Source organism: Biomphalaria glabrata, chromosome 9 (assembly GCF_947242115.1).
Source record: "Biomphalaria glabrata chromosome 9, xgBioGlab47.1, whole genome shotgun sequence".
In the NCBI taxonomy this organism is placed as follows: Eukaryota; Metazoa; Mollusca; class Gastropoda; family Planorbidae; genus Biomphalaria; species Biomphalaria glabrata.
The window spans coordinates 5,364,847-5,386,449 of record NC_074719.1 but is presented as its reverse complement, the minus strand read 5'-3'; the positions used below and the strand labels follow the sequence as shown (position 1 = coordinate 5,386,449).

Sequence of the window (21,603 nt, the reverse complement as noted above, 5' to 3'; positions counted from 1 at the left end):
ACCAAAGAAATGATAATCGATTTTCGTAGGGACAAGAAGGAAAATTATATTGTTTCTGTAGCTGGAGAGACTATTGAAATTGTGCAAACCTTTAAATACCTTGGTACTATCCTAGACAATAAACTAAATTTTACTGCAAATACTGATTATATCAGCAAAAAAGGGCAGCAAAGATTACGACTACTAAGAAAACTGTCCTCGTTTAATGTTAGCGAAAAGGCCTTGGCTATGTTTTATCACGCTCACATCTGCAATATTTTAAGTTTCAATATCACTGCCTGGTATGGCAATCTGAGCATTAAAAATAAAAATAAACTTAATAGAATCCTAAATGCTGCTGGCAAAATCATTGGCAAAAAACAAACCCCATTTGGGCAGTTGTTTGAGACAAACATCTATAAAAAAGCTAACAAGATCCTCGAAATAAAGAATCACCCTTTGTGTCAGGATTTTGTGATTTTACCATCACAAAAGAGATACAAGACACCGATAGCAAAGACAAACAGACACAAACACTCTTTTGTTCCCCTGGCAATCAAATCATTAAATAAGAACAATCTGGTATAAACTTTGTCACATGTAAATTATGAGTGAGTCTGGTGTGAATGTACACTTTGGTTTCTTATAGTTATAATGTTTTTTGTTTGGTGTAATGCACAAATTGTAAGACAAATTTCCCTACGGATAATAAAGATTATTATTATTATTATTATTATGAGAGAGAAAAAAAAATATTTAGAGGGAACATTCCGGAAAAATCCGATATTAGTCAGGACCCTCTGCCATGTTGAATACACCCAGACAACGAAGGAATACAAACAGAAGTACACCCAGTTAATTTCATTTTTAATGTAAGCTGTTTAAGAAAATTCTGATCTGTTCTTTCTTTTTTTTTTTTTTTTTTAAAGAAACCATGTTTCCGCTTCAAAGCTATCACTAGAGATGGGAACAAAACTAAATTTTAAAAGTTAAATTAAAACTAACTTTTAACTAAATAAAGTAATTAAACTAAAAGCTTATCACCCATTTTGAAAGACAGTTACACTAAGCTAAAAAAAGATTCAAACTATTATTTGCAATTACACCCCATGAGGGGTTGGGGGAGTGTTGTTTGATCTAGACCTAATCATCAGACTCTTTGACCTATTGTTCGATCTATATTTCATTTTAACATTGAAGAAATCTTTCTCTATAAAAGAATCAGTAATAAGGGAGATATTTGTTACATAAAAGCTAATATCAGGTGACCGAGCCTCGCTCGGATGAATAATTTGTTAAGGAAGGATATATACCCGAAGTCCTTTTGGGAATATTGTTGTAATTACGAAATTGAATGATCGGGTAAAGACTATCAATCCGAAGAGTTTATTTTTCGTTCTGTCAGTTCTCAATGTAATTGTACATGGCGATTAGAATAGAAAGTCCCCCCAACAGTAGGCCTATAGAAAACCACAGCTCACGTCTTAACGTTTAACATTGCTTCTTTCGTGTAAAACTATTGGGCTATTATAGGCTTGGAAGAAAGTCTTTGCAGTGTAACTTCTAAAATCGTTACTTTCTGACATTTAATATTGCAATTTATATATTCATTATGGTTATGAGACATGGACACTATACAGAAAACAACTAAGACTTCTTGAGTGCTTTCACCAAAGATGCTTGCACTCCATCATAGACATACGGTGGCAGGACCGCACTACAAACAGCGATGTCCTTGCCAACGCCGGTATGGACAGTATAGAGGGACTTCTTATTGTCCGACAGTTGCACTGGGTAGGACACGTATCCTGTATGGGAGACGAACGTATGCCAAAGGCAGTCTTTTTTTTTGGTGAGCTTAAAAGTGGTCGACGTAACATAGGCGCCCCACGGAAACGCTTCAAAGACCAGGCGTCAACTTTCCTTGGCTGACATAGAAGAGAGCACCTGGTTGTATGCGGCCTCCGAACGAGACAGCTGGAGGTCACTCACGAAGGCCGCGGCATACGCATTTGAGACCAAAAGAAAATCCGCTGCCGAGGACAAAAAGCAGACGGCGAAAACAAAATCTAAATCGACCACCTGCGGACATTGGTTATGCTTGCCCTGCATGTGGCAAAATATGTGGTTCACATCTGGGGCTGCGCAGCCACGGGAAATACTGCATTCCTCAATAATCTTCGGACTCGAAGAGAAGACTTATTATTATGGCTTTAGTAAGAATCATCAAGTGATGCACAATCTCTACGTTACCTACGTGCACCTAGTAACAAAGTAAAATGGCGCATTTTTTTCTAAGAGACTTAAAAACATCGCGTAAGTATCCTAAAGAAGCGTTATTGTGAGGCATCTCTGTTACTCCGACAACATTTCAGCTTACTAAAAAAAAAAAGATTGCCAAAAATATGTTCGTCCCCCATACGGAATAAGTGCCCTGCAAAGCGTGACTTTCGGATTATAAGAAGTTCATACCATTTTGCAAGAATATCGCTGTTTGTATTGCGGTCTTTGGGAAGTAGTTCAAAAAGTCTTAGTTGCTTTCTATTAAGTACTCATATCACAGATCCACATAGAGGGGTTGAGAGAATCGGTGGTTGACACTGATTTTTGTAGATAGGCGGAGCGATTTATTTCGCCACACTCTCGCTTGGAGGCGTCCAAAAGCACGACTATCCCTGATCACATATCAACCTCCCTTTAAAAGCAATGCGTCATTTGATACTATGCTTCCCAGATAATGTGAAGTTATCTACCACTTTAAGGGATGTCTATGTGCGGTGATCTTTGGGCTGAGTAGGTTTTATTGGGTGACTTCTGGAACATGACTTCTGTTTTACCGAGGTTTATAGGTTAACCAAAAAAAGCAGCAGCGTGATGAAAATTCGTTGACCGCGAGCTGGATATCATCAGTGGTTCAAAAGCCCCTCACTAATTCTAGGTGTAAATTATTAAATTAAACCATTATAATTTATAATAGGGTTCCCGTGGTCTCCTTGTTTTCAAGGAGCTCCTGGAAATCTGATTAAAAAGACAAAATTGTCATTTCGTGGTGTCAATCAATATGGTAAACGCCAGTCCTACGCGTGATATAAAAAACGGCATTGCCAGCTTTCATTTAATAAAAATGTAATGTATTTTCTAATACAAAATCTTTATTTTCACTAATTATCCTTATCCCTACCTTTACTGGTCCGCGCGCAATCCATTTCACATAGGGCCCCGCAAATGTTAGGGCCGGCTCTGGTTGTGCAAGTAAGGCATAGATAAGCTGTGTTATGACCATTTCCTATGTTTTGGTATGGGACAGTAGACTTCGAAGCTTAAACACATTGCAATAATTCACAAAAATAATAACAAAGTAAAAGCTACCTACGGGTGTACGCAATGAAAGTGTAAACAATTTATAAAGCCTTTAAAACACAATAACTAATCATACATAAAGATATTTAATTTCATTATTTTTATTCCATAGTTTCATAATGGATCAATGTACAATAAGATGGTGCGCAAATGTTTAATTACGCCAATTGAATCATTAAAACTTTTCTTGTTTGCGAAGAAGTGTTTTAGTGTACTGCTGTGAGCCTAGTGACGTAAGCGGTGTCAAGTTTTTTTTTTCCCATCGACGTCATATAGAAAATTTCATTCATAAAACATTCTAGCCAAAATTAATTTTTCGATAATGAGCCATTTTCAAACCGATATAACGGTCGACCTCGAGTTTTACCGATTTGGCCAATGAGTTGATAATTTTTTTCTCACTAATATGCACAAACCTTGAAATTTTAAAGAAAATCGTTAGAGCCGTTTTTGAAATAAAATTTATATATATATATATATAAATATATATACATACATACATACAAGAATTTGTGGCTAAAGCTCTGGTCGCCAAGAAAGTGTCCACAGACTAGAGTCAGAGGAGAACAGACATCTTGATGTTAGAGATTTGAAAATCAATAGAATCTTGAAGTGCATCAATGTTTATAATCCACCAAAAGAAGAACTGGCTTTAGATGCCAGAGAGACAGTAACTGTAGACACTATCATAGCTGGAGATCTAAATGCCCATTCACCTTCCTGGGGCTATGATGACACTGATTAGTCTGGTAAAAATGTTCATGACCTGTGCAATTCTACTAACCTTTTTCTTTTGCAAAATAAACACTCTCCTCCTACTCTTCTGCATGCTAGCAATGGTCACTATCACGACCAGATCTTTCTTTAGTCTCTGCTAACTTGGAATCTATCATAAGTTATCAAGTACTAGGCGATATTGGTAGTGACCACCTTTCAATATTACTGACTTCCATTCTTTCTAAAAATCAGTACCAAAACCACTAAAGAGCCACTAAAGTGGTGCTATCGTAAAGCTAATTGTTAAGGATAAGGGCAGCTGTCGGAAATGCCAGTTCAAAAAGACTCCCGGGCCGGATGGTATCTACCCAGGGCAGATCATTTCCCCTTTCAGGGGCCGCTAACTAAGTAAACTACCTCTTAGAGATTACATTTTATTTGTCACTGTTTTGATTTCTAAAAAGTGTCACTAAATAACTTCATTAAAATCATTTCCTTGTTGTTTGCATTCATTAGGTAAGATCAAGTAGTTGAAGAGGAAGCAACTCATATTGTATGTATGGCTCCCTTTTGTCTCGGTAGAATGCACCCAAATGAGTCACTGGTGAATCTGGTGTAGCTAATCAAGCCAAAATAAAACATGGTTAGAAAGATATGATTAAATTATACGTCATATAGTACAATCTACATTATTTTAAACTTTATTTAGATTTGGTAAAAGTAAAAACAACTAAGGTTTTTAAAGTTAATGTATTTTTTTATGGTGTTGTTTACCTTGTGCATTTATATAACACAAATCCTTGCCCAAATCTTAATTGAAAGGTCAGAAAAGCTTGTACTCCATTCATATGAAATACTGTTTTCTTTTCCTTTTATACCTTGCTACCGCAGTCCTATACAACGATAAAGTACCTTGTTGACAGAATGACTGATCTTTTAACTCTTTTTAGGCAAACTTCTAAATTCAGTGAGGACTGATAAAAAAAAAAGAGGTGATTTTAAAGCTTTCTTAAATGTCCAACTTTACGGATTTTAACAAATCAAGGGGCAGAGATAAAGGCACATCCCTCGTTCCGTATGCTAGGACAAATTTGTACAAATACTCCTTTTCCCTAGTGCTATTAGAGCATGGAATGGGTTGCCTGAGCTAGCCAAGAAAACCAGTGACTTGGCAGAATTTAAGTCATTGTTTAACATGCATGTCTAGATTGACCTAGGAACAAGCGTAGGACGTAATCATCTTCTTTTTTGAAGTAACGTCTGTATTTTATAAGATAAGATAAGATATCATGTTGAGACGACTTTTACTAGCTAAGAACAAGATGCTGTGAAGAAAGCAATAAGGTTTCCAAAGTAGTAAATCATTTATTGAGTAGATATTTCTTTCTTCTTGTATCAAGTAACAAACCATAGATTACCAACAACGGCTAATAATCACTTTCGGAGAATAGTTAAAGAATATGGTCTCACTGAAAAATTTGTCCTACGAAACCTATACAGTCAATCTAGTAGCTGCATTTAAATAGAAGAAGGAATAACAGTTCTTTAGCATCGAGACAGGTGAGTGACATGGGTGCATCTTGTCACCTTTCCTCTTCCTCAGTTTTGTATAATAATGAGGAGAGTAATGAGCTATGACGCATTGGCTATTTCATTGATTGACTGAATCTAATGACGGACTTGGTTTTAGCCGACATTCAGAGTGAGGATAGGACACCACAAACATCAATATATACTACGTTGCAAAAAAAAAAAAAAAAAAAAGATAAACTCGTTAAATTACTCGAATTCACCGTAAGAACATTGACAAAGTTTATCATCATCTCACTTTGTCTGTCTGGCACAAATTGTGAACACGTTATTTCACTCAGTTCGAATTCTCGAATTATGTTGAAGACTGTTATTCAGTGTTCCCAATACCCTTTTAATAATTGAAATTGTTACCGAATATATTATAATAATAATATTATTATTATTACTATCACTTGTATCGATTGGAAATACATTTTTTTTTCAGGTTTTGATAAATATATGGCTGTAATAAGGAGCTCCTCACATCGGATAGATTTTTTTTCTATAAAGTATTTGTAATTGTAACATAGAATGTAAACAGTGAAATGAAATCGGGCGACGAATCTCAGTTATACAACAAATGTATTGAAGGCGATGTCTTAACATTTACTTTAAGTGGAAGAGAAACCTATGGCATTTACGTAGGTGAGTTGGTTACAATTAATTCATAGCAGAATTTGTCAGTATATATTTACCAATATGTACGAACAAAATAATTGGAAAACTGTCTGTCATTATATGTCATATATATATATATATAAAGTTTAATCTTCATTTACATTTTTTTTGAGACACCATAAGAAACAAATGTAAAAAATTATTTAACTATGTAAAAATGTTTCTTATAACAAACTCTGCATCTTGGCTGGAGGACGAATTTCCTTGTCAAGAAGGAAAGCATAAATTGTATTTCAAAACTTAGGGTTAGGGTTAAATTTCTCAAATCATTACAAACTACAAACGCAAATTTACATTGATGATGATCATGAATGCTTACTCAAGGCGTGTCTAAAAAGAAGTTCCACTAAATAGGAACTATGAGTGAATTTTACCAAAACCTGACAAAATAGAATATCACTTTTGTAAAGTTTCACCAGAGCTCTAAATATTGGCATTTAGGATTAAACACACAACAGTCAACAGTTTACTAAAACAATTAATGACACGAGAGATAGTTTAGAGTTAAGAACAAATGTTGTAGAGTAAGTTCCTCTTTGTGTAAAAATATAACATCCTATATTCATTACCTAATTCTTCGGTGCATGTTACATTTTATATTTCCAACAAATATTATGGTCACTTTATATTAACTAACGATTTATGTAAGACGTTTCGACTGAACATAAGGGCATACACAATGCTATTCTGGCGGGAAGATGCTAAATTAAAGACGATAGCAGGTTACTTTTTGGACACTATAAATATAATTGATATCGGTAGGAGAAATCGACTCATATGTTAGAGGTAAGGACAATGTTGCATTAAAAGCATTTTATTTTATTTTTTATGGAAAGATTAAAAAAACATCAATTTATGCTCCAAGACTTGTGCTGTTTCATTTACAGTTTGAATGCTATAATCCTTTCCAATTTGTTTCAGTAAATAAGTTCAAGTGCTTTTGAAATAGGTTTATTAATGGGTTACGTTTTATTTTCATGCAAAAGATTTTTTTAAAGTATAGTTCATTTAGAAATTCATATTTAAAAAAATAAAACTTTATAAATGCTTAAAGGATTTTTGTGACCAGGAATTAAGTTAACCGGGATTAAATAATCGAAATTTCAGTTTATGTTGGATAAAATTAAATATCTATGAGGTTGTTTTTTTCCACAGAACTAAATTATATTTATTTTTGCATTAGGAAATGGTATGATTGTTCACTCAGTGAAAAATGCCAGCATTGATACAAACAGACATAGATCCAGTCTTTTACGTTATCTATTAGGTCCTAAGTGTTACTCGGTTACATTAGATAAAATGGAAGATTGGTCTCATAATACACAAGCTACAAAAATAGAACTTGGAGTGCCTATGTCCAGGTAAAATGATATAGCCTAGACTAGATAGAAAGAAGTCATAAAAGTTTACTTTTTGAGAGAGAAAGAAGTCATAAAAGTTTACTTTTTGAGAGAGAAAGAAGTCATAAAAGTTTACTTTTTGAGAGAGAAAGAAGTCATAAAAGTTTACTTTTTGAGAGAGAAAGAAGTCATAAAAGTTTACTTTTTGAGAGAGAAAGAAGTCATAAAAGTTTACTTTTTGAGAGAGAAAGAAGTCATAAAAGTTTACTTTTTGAGAGAGAAAGAAGTCATAAAAGTTTACTTTTTTTGTTTTTTAGTTTACCCAAAGACAGCTGAAACAACAAACTGTTGTCATTTTAACTATAAATGTAATTCTTTCAAAAAATAATTTTTGATTCATGTATTTGAATGGGATATAAAGAAAAACTTATAATTGACCGTTAATAACAACAATAAAACTATTACACACAGATAAAAATCCAGTACCTAATTTATATTTTACTGCATACATATTTACATATTCATCATCATCACTCCTTTGAGTTCCTCATGGAACATAGGGCCTCGACAAAAACACGCCACTCTCCACGGTCTCTTGCTAGCTTTTTGATGGTGTCCCAGCTCTTCCCGGTCTTCTCTGCTTCTTCAAGTACACTGCGTCGCCATGTTCTTTTTGGTCTTCCTCTGCGTCTTGTACCCTGGGGGGTTCCACTCTAAGGCCTGCCTAGCTCTGTTGCTGGTATCTTTTCTAAGGGTGTGACCAATCCATCTCCACTTCCTCTCTAAGATCTGCACTTCTATATTTTTCTGCCCACTCATCTCCCACAGTTTGGTGTTTTCTACTTTGTCATACCAGTGTATTTTTAGGATATTTAATAATACATATTAAGTAACGTTTAATTCATAGAATCAGAATTATAAGTATATAAATAAGAGAACAAAGGTTCAACCTCCGTGAATATTTTTTTTAGTAAAACTATATTTGCACTAATAACAAAATTGAAAAAAAAAAAGACAGAATAGATGATTTGAGGTTAATCCCCCCCTCCCATTAAAATATTAACACATAGGGAGGGGAAGAGAGTTGTAAAAATAAAAGAAGAGTGATCTTTCCAGTGTGTCCAAACTCTTGTGCGTGCTCTGTCGCTTCGGTAGATACTACAGAGTAGATTACTCCCCCACCCCCTTTTTTTTTAATATGAGGTAGAAATAAAAAAAAAAAAAGAGTGATATTGCAACGGTCCTGCCCTGATATTTTGTGACCACGTGTTCTCCCCTCCCCCCCTCTTGTTTTCTCCTTTACTTCTTGCTACTCGACAAAACTCTTGAGGGAAGAAGAGAATTATATATATATATATAGATTATCTGGAGGACCACATTACTGTGGAGGAAGTTACATAAAAAATTGTACTTAAAGAATTAAAAAAATATTTTGTAAAGAGTGAAGGTTTCTAATATTCTAACATAATGTATTACTCTTTTATGATTAAATCTTTTTACTTTATTTGTTTTAGTGTTTTACTCGAAAAGCGAAAAGTAGAAGATATAGTTTCAGAGGCCTTGAAAAACGTCAATACAGAGACTTCTTTGAACAGTTTAGATTTTGTGAAACATTGCATTTCTGCTTGGAGAATAAAACACATTGCTGTAGGTATTTTTTTAAACTCATTTCTTTTTCTATAATCGTATTTAATTTAATTGATTAATGATATATCAATATATGTAGTATTAAAAGTTTCGTGAGACCTTTGCACATTTTCTTGGGACTAAAGAGGTTAAAGGTTGATCCCACACTCTGGTCACCGGTTGGGCATTTGCAATCACATGATACGGCAGTATTTCCCCCTTCTTTCGACTTCTGATGTGTACGCCATCTGCAATCCATGACCCTTCCTTTAAGATTGCTCCCCATCTGAGATGAACTCCAATTGGTGACAAGGAACCGGGCGAAGTACGCACCTATGGGGTAGTGTCCCGTACGCCACTGCGCTATTGTTGTTTGTTCCGACCTTTTTAGCCTCCACCACGGGTCCTCTCGATTTGGGCGGCGCATGTGCTGCCAGACTCCCCTGGCAGTGTTGGACTCATCTCAGGATTTCAACCACTTTCATGTACCCACTCTCGTATTGTTGTTGTAGCCTGTTGGAACGTACTTGGTGACTCGAAAGTGGGCACGGCCAGCGCTCCTTCTCGTGCTAGAACATCAGCCACGGCATTGCCAATCAAGCCGCAGTGCGAGGGCACCCACTGCATAACGATGACAGCTCCAATAAGTAGGCAGATGTTATTTGCGGCGCCTAATGCCTCTTCCACCAATTTGGACTTTCCCCCTAAGTCAGCCATGGCTTGGAGGCAGGACTGGGAATCGGTAACCATTACAACGGTAGTCGCAACGGTTATCTTTTCGCGCAGTTTTTGGAGCACATAATTGAGGGTATTGGTTATCGCCGTTAATTCTGCATCAAAGCTACATGCGGCGAGGCCGCATGTGCCTGACAACTTGTCTGGTTCGTGGTCTGGGTAACAGATATAGGCCCCATACCCAGCTCTTACGGGGTCCTTCATGACCGACCCGTCTGTGTAACAGTAAATGGCTTCTGCCGGGTAGGTCTTTAGTGCGTCCAATGCCATTTTCCTTAGTAAGTCCGGCTGTGTGTGTCTTTTTGTGGCCCCCTCCAACCCGTGTATAGTGAAATTTATGGGAGGGATGGGCTGTCTCCTTCAGGGCGGGCACGTGCTTATCCGTCTAATTGGGACCCGGTCAGTGGAGAGGCCAGCTTGTGCACTCAAATTTGTAGCGCAGTGCATAAATAATGTCCGTTTTATCCTGTTTTTTGCTCTCCAATGTCTGACTAATGTATGGGTCGGGAGCCCTGGTTCGCCCCTTTTGTAGCGTTCCAGGGCTGTTAGCACGGCGCGCTCTCTCCTCAGGCTGAGAGGAGCCACGTTGGACATAATTTCTGCAGCGGAAGTTGGGCTCGTTCTGTAGGCGCCGCAAATGAATCTGAGAGCCTGGGCCTGTACACGGTCGAGTGATTCGAGAGCCGTCTTGCTTGCGTACACCTGCACGGGCAGGCTGTACTCGATTTGGGATCTCACAGCCCCTGTGTACAGTGTGCGGAGCGTGTCAGCTCGGGCGCCCAACTTGGTACTGGCTAGCTTTCTGAGTTGCTCCCCATCTGGATTTATCCAGCGCTCTTTTTCTTCCAACTGCTGAGCTTTACGTGGCGCTTGCATACAACAGTAGACATAAAAACCGACCTGAATTTCTCCTGCTTTCTATTAGATCACCATACAATTTGTCTTGTGAGAGTCGACCTTGTGAAATTCTGTAAGTTTAAGACAGCCAAGTGGTTTAAGACAGCTAAGTGGATAATTGATAACAGAGCGGATGTCCTAGCACCCTGCTATTCCAAGCTCTTCATTATTGCCAGTTTTCAATTCCGTATTGCAGAGTGCTGATCACAAACTTGCTATAATATGAAAGAATTTTGCATGATTTGATAAGGTTAAATTTCATAGATTTGGAAGTAGAAGAACAGCAAATAGTAAATGTCAAATAAACTAGAGCACAATCTATTCATGGACATAATACAATAATTAAAGTTGGCATAATAATAATAATAATAATAATAATAATAATAATAATAATAATAATTGGGACCCGGTCAGTGGAGAGGCCAGCTTGTGCACTCAAATTTGTAGCGCAGTGCATAAATAATGTCCGTTTTAATGTGGAAATGTGGGCGAGTCGATTGAACACATTATGGCAGGATGTCCAGCCCTATCAGAATCAGCCTACCTAGGTCGCCATAACCAAGTTGCAAAGTTAATACACCAACACCTGGCTTTGACGTACAAATTGATCGGTAAGGACACTCCCCCTTATTATAAATACTCTCCGCAAGAGGTTCTCGAGTCTACTGATCATCTGCTGTACTGGGATAGGCCTATTCTGACCGACAAAACGGTAGATTTCAATCGCCCGGATCTGCTGTTCATCGATAAAAAAGAAAAAACCGCTACCATTATCGATATCGCCGTACCACTGTCTCATAATTTAAGAAAAACTGAGATAGAAAAACAAAGAAAATATGGGAACCTAGGCTTGGAGATTAAGCGTCTATGGAAATTGTCCAAAATAACAATATACCCCATTGTTATATCAACCGAGGGGATAATAACAACTGACCTCACAGACACCTTCAAGGCCCTTAACATTCCTAGGAACATCTTCGTTGCCTGTCAGAGGGCGGTACTGCTGCAGACCTGCCACATCACCAGAAAATTCCTCAGTGGAAACTGTTAAAGGGACTACGATGAATTTTGTTTCTCTTTAGCGAAACTCGACCCTGGCAGCGCCAGAGAATGACTACTCGTTCATTTCTAACATAATAATAATAATAATAAGGCTTGTCTTCGAGTCTGAAGTTAATGAGGAATGCAATATTTCCCGTGGCTACCCAGCCCCACCTGTGACCTACACATTTTGCCACATCCAGGGCATGCTTAACCATTGTCCTTTGATGGTCGATTAAGATTTTCTTTTCGCCGTCTGTGTCTTTCCTGGGCAGCGGATTTCCTTTTGGTCTCAAATGCGTATCCCGCGTCCTCTGTGAAAAATCTCCTACTGTCTCGTTCTGAAGCCGCAAGCAACCAGGTACTCTTTTCCATGTCAGTTAATAAGGAAACTTGGCGCCTAAGCTGGTCTTTAAAGCGTTCCGCGAGGCACCTCAGTTACGCCAACCACCTTTTAGATCACCCGAAAAAAAGGCTGCTTTTGGCATACGTTCGTCTCCCATACGGGATACGTGCCCTGCCCAGCGTAACTGTCGGACCATAAGAAGTCCCTCTATACCAGCGGTTCTCAACCTTTTATGCTCGGCGACCCCTTTTTACAATCCCCCACTCTGCCGCGACCCACACACACACACATTCAGCAATAGAAGAATAGACAATAACAATCCATATTTTCAATGGTCTTAGGCGACCCCTGGCAAATCGTCAATCGACCCCCAAGGGGGTCGCGACCCACAGGTTGAGAACCCCTGCTCTATACTGTCCAAACCAGCGTTCGCAAGGACATCACTGTTTTCAGTGCGGTCTTGCCACTGTATGCCCATAATGGAGCGCAAGCATTTTTGGTAAAAACTCTCAAGTAGTCTTAGTTGCGTTCTATATATTACCCATGTCTCAGAGCCATATAGAACGGTTGAGAGAACCAACGCTTGGTAGACATTGATTTTCGTTGGCAGGCGGAGCAATTTTTTTCCCGCCAAACTCTCGCCTGAAGGCGTCCAAAAGCACTATATGAAAAAGGAAAAAAAATATAAAGATTAAAATCTTAATGAATTCATTGATTTTATAAACCTAAAAGAAATTGTTAAGGAATAGATATTTCAGTGGCTGAGCGGTAAAGCGCTTGGCTTCTGAACCGGAGGTCCCGGGTTCGAATCCTGGTGAAGACTGGGATTTTTAATTTCGGGATCTATTGGCGCCTCTGAGTCCACCCAGCTCTAATGGGTACCTGACAGTAGTTGGGGAAAAGTAAAGGCGGTTGGTCGTTGTGCTGGCCACATGACACCCTCGTTAACCGTAGGCCTCAGAATCAGATGACCTTTACATCATCTGCCCTGTAGACCACAAGGTCTGAAAGGGGAACTTTAGTTTTTATATGTTTTAAAACGTTTTGGTCTAGTTATATACCAGTTAAATGTCATTAGAAGCTAATGCTATTGCCGCAAAGTCTATCTTTAATTCATTTTATGATAAACTTTTGCAAAATTAGAAAAATCATTGTTTTTATTTTCAAAACGCAATATAATTGCAATGGCAACTAATAATACAATAAATTAGTCTTAGAATTAAATCAAAACATTTTAAACCGTTTCCCAACTAAATTTCATACACTTTGTCACATCCAGGGCTCTAATTATTGCTCTAATTTATACTTATTGCCAGGCTGTAGTAACAGTAGTTGTCTACGCATGCTTATTATCTGAAGCAAGATGTGCAGATGTACTGAGCTTATTGTATGAACAAAATTATAACACAATTCTGCTGGTCAACATTGTGTTTCTTGCTTTCTGTGTCCTCTTGGCTTATCGCTATCAAGTGCCCAAGCAGGTAATCAACATACAAGATGCTATATTTAAAACAAATATATGTATGAATTGTATTTGTACTTGTTTTGCATGTTATTTCAACATATTTATTATTATTATTATTATAGCTTTTATATAGCGCTACTTTCATGCTTATAGCATGCTCAGAGCGCTTTTGGTCCAATCTCATTTGTGGACCAGTGGGGGGAAGGGGTATCTAGGAGTTGGTTTTCCATGCTGCCTTTAGGCGCTCAGTAAACACAACTCTGCCCGAGTCGGGTGTCGAACCTCGAGCCCCTTCTAGGTAGCCAAGCCAATACTATGTGTTGTACAAGAGGTGATGCAAGGTACTCGTTGGCTTGGGTTCAAGAATATGCTGGTGGGTCCTCTCCCCTAAACTGAATGATATTTAAAAAAAATTAAAGTCATTCTTTTTTTATTAGCGCATTAACGAAAAGACTTTCGAAAATTTACTATTAAGATGAATAAATAAATAAATTAAAGCTTTTTTATGGCGCTACTTTCATGCTTTTAGCATTGCTAAGAGAGTTATGGTCCAATCTCATTTGTGAACCAGTGGAGGGGGGAGAGGGGATATCTAAGAGAAGGTTTTCCGTGCTGCCTTTAGGCGCCCAGTAAACTCTACTCTGCTCGAGACGGACGTCGAACCTCGAGCCCCCATCATACGTAGCCAAGGCAACGTACGCTTCCCATAGTAATATCATTACACTTAATTGAGTTATGACTACAAATATGTAATGCATATCACTCAATGCTAATACGGGTGTTTCATATAAACAAACAAATGTTTTAGTTAAATCTTTTCCAACATCAGTGAAGTCGTATATGTGAGAGCTGATATAAAAAAAATAGAACAACGTTTTCAATGTTTCTATATTTTTTTAAAGGTGCTTTCTCCTAGCGTTTTTTCCACTCAAAGTCATGTGTGTTAACGAAACCTCTTTTTTAAACGACCACCTTGCAGGACAAAATGTTTAGTGTCTATTAAATTCTGCTTTCTTTAACATTGCAGTTCCAATCAAGAAAAGCTTTGAGCGATATATTCATACACTGTGGGTAGAAAATTGTGGACGTGTGTCTTTTCTTAATTACTGCCGAGGGACTAATTCATGACCAGTTCAACGTTACGGTTGCCAAGTGGCTACTTGTGTTAAAAAATGCCTTATAGCCATTGTACTGTCCAGTAATGTTGAAAGTACCATTATAGCCAGGGCCTTGCCATGTTCTTTTTGGTCTTCCTCTGCGTCTTGTACCCTGGGTTGTTCCAATCTAAGGCCTGCCTATCGACGATTTTTGTGTACTAAATTTTTTAATCAATTCTGAAGACTAATTGTGATCTCAATTATGAAATGCTTAAAGTAGCCACATTTTTTTTCATTTTAATAGCCCTCTTGGGCCTCTATTAGTCGTAGCATGAGTAGACTGAAACCACTTAACTCCCTTTGGTTACGCTAATGATTATATGATGTGATTATTTTTCCATTAAAAAGGAAATATTTTAATTTTTTTTTTTTTCTTCTATTTTTTTTTTACCTGAGCGATATTTTGAGACAAAAAAGGTTATATATAATATGCTTCAGATGTTTTACTAAATATATTCCTTTCACTATCTTTTAGAATTTCACTGAAAACGCTTATTATTTCTTATGTACCTCTAAATGTCTTTTTCTACTTATTTATATATCGTTTATATAAAAATTTATTGAAATAATGATTTATAAAAAAAGAAATAAAATTTTTTTTTTTAGATTGAGAGGGCAGCTGAAATAAATACCACATCTAAGCCAGGAACTAACAGTGACAAACTAATGCTTTGGAACTATTTGGTAAACTTTAAGTGTAATTTTAAAAATAGGATAGGCCTACTTCATGTGATATGTTTTAAAATAAACTCATAAAGGTGCTCTTATTTATTTCTAGCATTAGAGCTATGTAATAATTACCTCAGGACTAGTCAGGAGGTGCAGTGGATAAGCGGTGAAGCGCTTGGCTTACCCGTGTTCGAATCCTGGTGAAGGCTGGGTTTTTAATATTGGGATCATTTGGCACCTCTGAGTTTACTCAGCTCTAATTGGTACCTGGCATTAGCTTGGGAAAAGTAAACGTAGGTGGTCGTAGTGCTGGCCGCATGACACCCTTGTTAACGGTGGGCCATGGAATAAGAAAACATTTACATCATCCAAACTGTGGGAGATGAGTGGACAGAAAAATATAGAAGTGCAGATCTTAGAGAGGAAGTGGAGATGGATTGGTGTCACACCCTTAGAAAAGATACCAACAACAGAGCTAGGCAGGCCTTAGAGTGGAACCCCCCAGGGTACAAGACGCAGAGGAAGACCAAAAAGAACATGGCGACGCAGTGTACTTGAAGAAGCAGAGAAGACCGGGAAGAGCTGGGACACCATCAAAAAGCTAGCAAGAGACCGTGAAGAGTGGTGTGTTTTTGTCGAGGCCCTATGTTCCATGAGGAACTCAAAGGAGTGATGATGATGATGACATCATCTGCCCTATAGATCTTAAGGTCTGAAAGGGGAACTTTACTTTTACCCATTACGTAAATCAGATAGGAAAATCAATGACTTAGTATATTTCAATTTTTTTTCATGGACACACATGTGTAGATAAACACATTCGCCAAGGACGTTATTATCTTCTTTTATGAAGTGGTCTAGAAAATATAAGACAAGAAAATACTTAACAAATAAAAATTCTTACAAAGTTCGTGGTCTCAGACTACACTAAGTCTGGAAATGAGGAAACATGCAGTGCTTTTGCCTGGTTGTTAAGACTCAACACTGATCTATATTTTTTTGTGACAACTAATGCTGATAACTAAATTATTGTTTAGGGAAGTTGAATTTTTGTATGCTTTCCGTCTAATTCGTTGATACAATTTGCAGTGTTAATCGCATTTGTAAAAAAAAATTATTATTGTCTCGTTAGGAAATCAATTTCTCCTTGGTATCGGTTACTACACCACATGTATGGTCAACCGTGACACATGGTCAAGTGTTGTGGACCAGGGAGTTAGGGGACTAGCGGGAAGTCAGGGGTGTGTTGTAAACAAGGGTGAGGAAAGAACAACTAGTAGAGTTGCTTGTATAGAAATGTTAGCTTTGTACATACGTTACTATTAAATGCTTTACAATTACAGGCACTTTACAATTAAAGGCACTTTACAATTAAAGGAACTTGTTTCGCCACAGTATCCTTATAGGACATTAAAAATAAGTTTTAGCTATTCTTTAAAGTTATTCATTGTGTTCAAAACTTCAAAACGAAAAATTAACATTTTTAGAGCAAAATTTCTGCTATCTATTACTTCTTATTGTATCTTTTTTTTTTACATGCAATGATTCTATATTTCAAGGAGTTTTTTTTTTTTTTTTTGTAAGCTTGCAAAATCACGTTATTCTATGAGTTCATTTAATTACTACTCAATAATACTGAATAACTGAAAAAAACAACAACATTTGTTTCGAGTGCGGAAATACTTATTAAAAACGATTTTAAAATAGCCCTACACAGACCCCTATTTTGTATCAAAACAATTAAATGTTGCACAACTATAACGATTAAACTACAATCTTGCCTATTAGCTAGATTTTTTTCTTAAAATATGTATATATATATATATACAAGTTGATTTGCTTAAAAAATATTTAGAACCGGTTAACCAGATTCACATCAGGGCTCCAGCTTTTACCCACAAAGAATTTGGAACCAAATAGAATAAACTGCAATTAGTACAGTGATAAGCTTGAATTAGATATAATAAAATACACTAATCTATACAAAAATGCATTGCAGCAGACTCACATGCTTTTTTTTTTTCTTTAGGTTAACTATTTGGCCAGGTTTTTTGAAACCCTCAACCGTTTAGTAGGCAAAGTGAGAAATGATCTTAATCTGAGCAAATCCTTACAGTCTATCTTGTCTGGCTATGATGTTGAAATAGTAAGTCTTTTTCCTGTTTTCCTTTACGTTTATTCCCATATAAATACATTGTTCTTAAAAGAATACTTAAAAGTCTTTTAAAGAAATGTACAGAAACAGTTTAAGTGAGACTATCCGCAACGGGCAAGAGAAATATAGATAAAAGAGAGCCAAAGAGAAAATATATATATAGAGAGAGACTAAAATATAGACAGAGAAAATTATATACAGTATATATATATTGTAAAAGAATGACTCGTGACTCAAATATGTTTGGACATTTTTATTATTATGGTGTTTAGTCACTTGGTCGCAGACCGCTTAATCCCCTGCCATTTGATCCATGGTCACTTAATACTTTGGTGAGCGGGGTAAACTAGACAGTCAGGTTAGATTTTGACTTGGAAGATACGTCGCTTCTGTGCTCGAAGCAAAAACTTTGGCACTATAACCATAAGGAATAAGTATGTTGTAAAAACTAACAAATGTTATGTACGTAGATTGCATGTTTTAAAAACACATTATTATTTTCATCTCATGTTTACAGTTGCCCTACTCAGGAGAAGGTAAACCTATTATACTTTGCACCTTTTAATAATAATATAATTATTAAATAGCAATATTTGTTGGGATAATATCAAATTATATTAAGCATACTAAACAGGAATATAAATTAAACAGTATTTTTATATAAAGTTAATGTGTTCGAAATGTAGAAGCAGGTATTGCTAAACTGACAAAAGAACAACAAAAAACAAAAACGTTATCTTTCGAAATTGAAAAATACTAACATGTCTATTTACAGCTTGGCATACACCGCCTCATATTCTATATCTGTATATTAACAATTTACTTTATAACACTGTAATATATGTATTCATAATATGTATTTACGCTTAAGTTCAGGGGCTACTTTTTACCTTCTGAAATCACTAAGTTGTTGTTGTTTTTTTTTGTATAAATCAACATTTAGGCATTTTTCCATAAAAATACACATTTATTTCACATATAATATTTTAATTTTTTCTTTTTTTACAAAAGGGTTAGGCTTTATTCCGTAGAAGTGATCAAACTTTTGTATTTTTAAATAACATTTATGCATACATTCTTAAAAATGAAAAAAAAAAAAAAAAAGAAACTATACACATTTATATTAAAAATGTATGTATTTTCTGTTGCATGAGGTATTATAAATACTGTAATTATTGAATTTTCCATTTTAAAAATGCAGTTTGTTTAAGCACATTTAAAATTTAGATTTAATATGTTTAGTATTTTTTTATATCCATCCAATCGACTCTGTATATTTTTTCTATTCAGTTAGGCGCAAAAGCGGTTTATTTTTAAGGAACAAAAAGTTTAGTCCTTTTTTATATATACATGCGGCCCCTAATTCCCACTTTTTACATTATTTTATATTTGATATGAATGTATTGGCTTAACAAGTAAACCCATTTTCGCAATCTACTTTTATTTTCGTGTCGAAAGAAAAACAATTGATAGGAACTTAAGTTACGTTTGACATAGACCTAAATCCAATCCACTACATTAGTGATACACAAACTAAGGCCCGCAGGCCGCAGGTAATATCTGGCTAGTTTGGTATAAACAAAATATATAATAATAATGACATGATTAATATCAGCCAGCCTAGAAATATGATTACGTTGGCAGCACTTTTGCCTCGCATTTGTCAATTTTATTTAGAGGTTCTTGGGATTAGTTTTTTTTTATTTTGTGTAGTCCATTTAAATAATGTTTAGCCTAACATTTTACTAAATATAATTAAGCCCAGCCTTAGGTCGATTTAACTAACTGCTCAAATTGGGCCTCACGTCTGGCAGGGGCTCGCAATTTACATTAAGTATATCACTATCAGTCATGGCTCTTGTCAGAAGCTTTTAAAGATGTAGGACTTCTGACTTATAGGATTAACAGTTAGGCCTAGTGTAGGCCTATCGTACGATTGACGTAACTTTTAATTAACCCGCGTTTGAGTTGCTTCCTATGCATATTGTATAACAAATATTAATATAAGGATCTAATTCATAGTAATAGTTGTTATTGTAAAAAAAAATTAAATCCTTAAATTGGGACCCGCTATTCATAAGGCCGGCCATGTATATAATACATACATTTTGTGTTTTGAATGGAATTTTATTAACAAATATTTTAATATTGTACAGGAGAACAAAAATGTGCAGAAGAAAAATGTGTTACAGCAGAAAAAGATGTTGCAGGACAAAAAGTTATTACAGAAAAAAAAGGTGTCACGGAAGAAATGGATTTTTTAAAGTTACGGAAGGATTGTAAAAAATATCCTTTTCATAACCAATTCATTCCAATTACTTGTTTTACGGAAACCAATCTACCAGAAGGTTATCGTGACAATGAAGTTTGTGAACTTATTAAAGCTACAGCTGACCTAACAGTTCAAGTTTTGGTAGATTCTGGCTGTCATAGTGTATTTTTAAGTGGGCAGATAACTGTGTTCAAGTACACTGATGGACTAGGAAATAATTATGATCTTGTAACTGGAGAAAAACGCGAGACACATTTTAAAACTTGTCCTTGCGAAACATGTCGACATTCAGACAAACCCAGCAATGTTTGGTGGGAAATCTATGTCCATACTGTGGCTTATATAGTTTTTGATGAGGACAGGGCAAGTCACGCTACATGTAAACTGTTTTATGATAAAGAAGATAGTCAAGTGGTCATTCTTGATAAGTTTGTCATTGACAGTGTAGACTTGGAAAGAGACGTAAGTGTGTTGCGATCTGTGACATGCGATGCGGCACTAGGAGATAGACTTCACAAGATGATGAAACATTACAGTGCTCTCTGGAAGAAAGTTTTAGACAAATACAGAAATATATCCAAGTTGGTTTACATTGTCTCACATCCTCATGGGTGTACCAAACAGGTCAGTCTCGGCCAGTTGATAGACAATTTAAAGATGTGGTATTCTAATGAAAATATTGACTTTACCATGTTGACCTACACTGCAGCCACTTGCCCAGGCAGTGCTGGTGCAGCTGTCCATTGTATTGGACTCAAACATCAACACATTCACCGTGGAACAAGGACACGCGATCATGGTGATTGTAATATGAGTGCAATTGGCCTTTGTTTTTACTAACAATTTCCTAAACTAATTAAAAGTCATTTTTTTACCTAGTAATACATAAAAATAATATTAAAAGGACCACTGCTATGTTTTTTTTGTTTTTTTTTTAAACTTAATGCATCATTTGCTATCATTCCAAGAGTCGATACTTATTAAATATGGGGGGGGGGGGATGAAATTGAGTCAGTCATGTTCCTTAAGCTGTTGCAGATCGTAGAGTTGTTGCGGGTCCATAAGTCGCACTAAGTCATTAAGTACATTATATCTTTAAAGCCAATTATGAGTGAAATTCAAGTTGAAGCTAAGAAGATGGAAAAGTTGTATCAGTATTAGGTTGTTTATTTATTACTTCAGCGGTTGTGAAGTAATATGTCAAGTAATGTTGTATTATGAATCAATAAATTATTATTTTGAATGAGTTCAATAAAAGACATTTAAAAAAAAGGGTCTAGAAGTTTCTTCTGTGAATTTTAGTTGTTTTATATTTCCCAGGCAAACGATTCTGTTTCATTGTATATACACCAGTGGCGTTACTAGGGGGTGTGGGGTTGCGTTTCGCACTGGATGACACCCGTTAGCACCGTAATATCAGGATGCAAGCCAATAGTCACTGTTTAACTAGTGACGACATTCTTCAGGCATAAAATATTATTCAAATCTCACATGTAATTAATGTAAATTTTGTAGAATTGGAAAGTAAATAAGTGGCCATTGAGATTTCTAAAGATCATAATTGTATTTGATTTTTCGAAAAAAAAAGAATCTG

The 21,603-nt window shown here is 36.2% G+C and overlaps 1 protein-coding gene across 3 annotated transcripts; it reads left to right on the top strand.

Moving 5' to 3' along the window:
- The first annotated feature begins 769 nt into the window (after nucleotides 1-769).
- LOC106070314 (uncharacterized) lies at nucleotides 770-21,266 on the top strand. 3 transcript variants are annotated; one of them, XM_056041425.1, is made up of 10 exons: nucleotides 770-851; nucleotides 4,573-4,699; nucleotides 6,074-6,273; nucleotides 7,490-7,667; nucleotides 9,161-9,293; nucleotides 13,608-13,772; nucleotides 15,520-15,597; nucleotides 17,612-17,728; nucleotides 18,255-18,273; nucleotides 19,894-21,266. In XM_056041425.1, the coding sequence occupies exons 3-10, from the start codon at nucleotides 6,174-6,176 to the stop codon at nucleotides 20,847-20,849; spliced, it is 1,746 nt and encodes a 581-aa protein (XP_055897400.1). In that variant the 5' UTR covers nucleotides 770-851; nucleotides 4,573-4,699; nucleotides 6,074-6,173; the 3' UTR covers nucleotides 20,850-21,266. The 3 variants fall into 3 exon arrangements, with proteins under 3 accessions (XP_055897400.1, XP_055897402.1, XP_055897403.1); XM_056041427.1 differs by lacking the exon at nucleotides 770-851 and adding an exon at nucleotides 983-999; XM_056041428.1 differs by lacking the exons at nucleotides 770-851; nucleotides 4,573-4,699 and having other exon boundaries at nucleotides 6,141-6,273; nucleotides 7,462-7,667.
- Nucleotides 21,267-21,603: the final 337 nt, after the last annotated feature.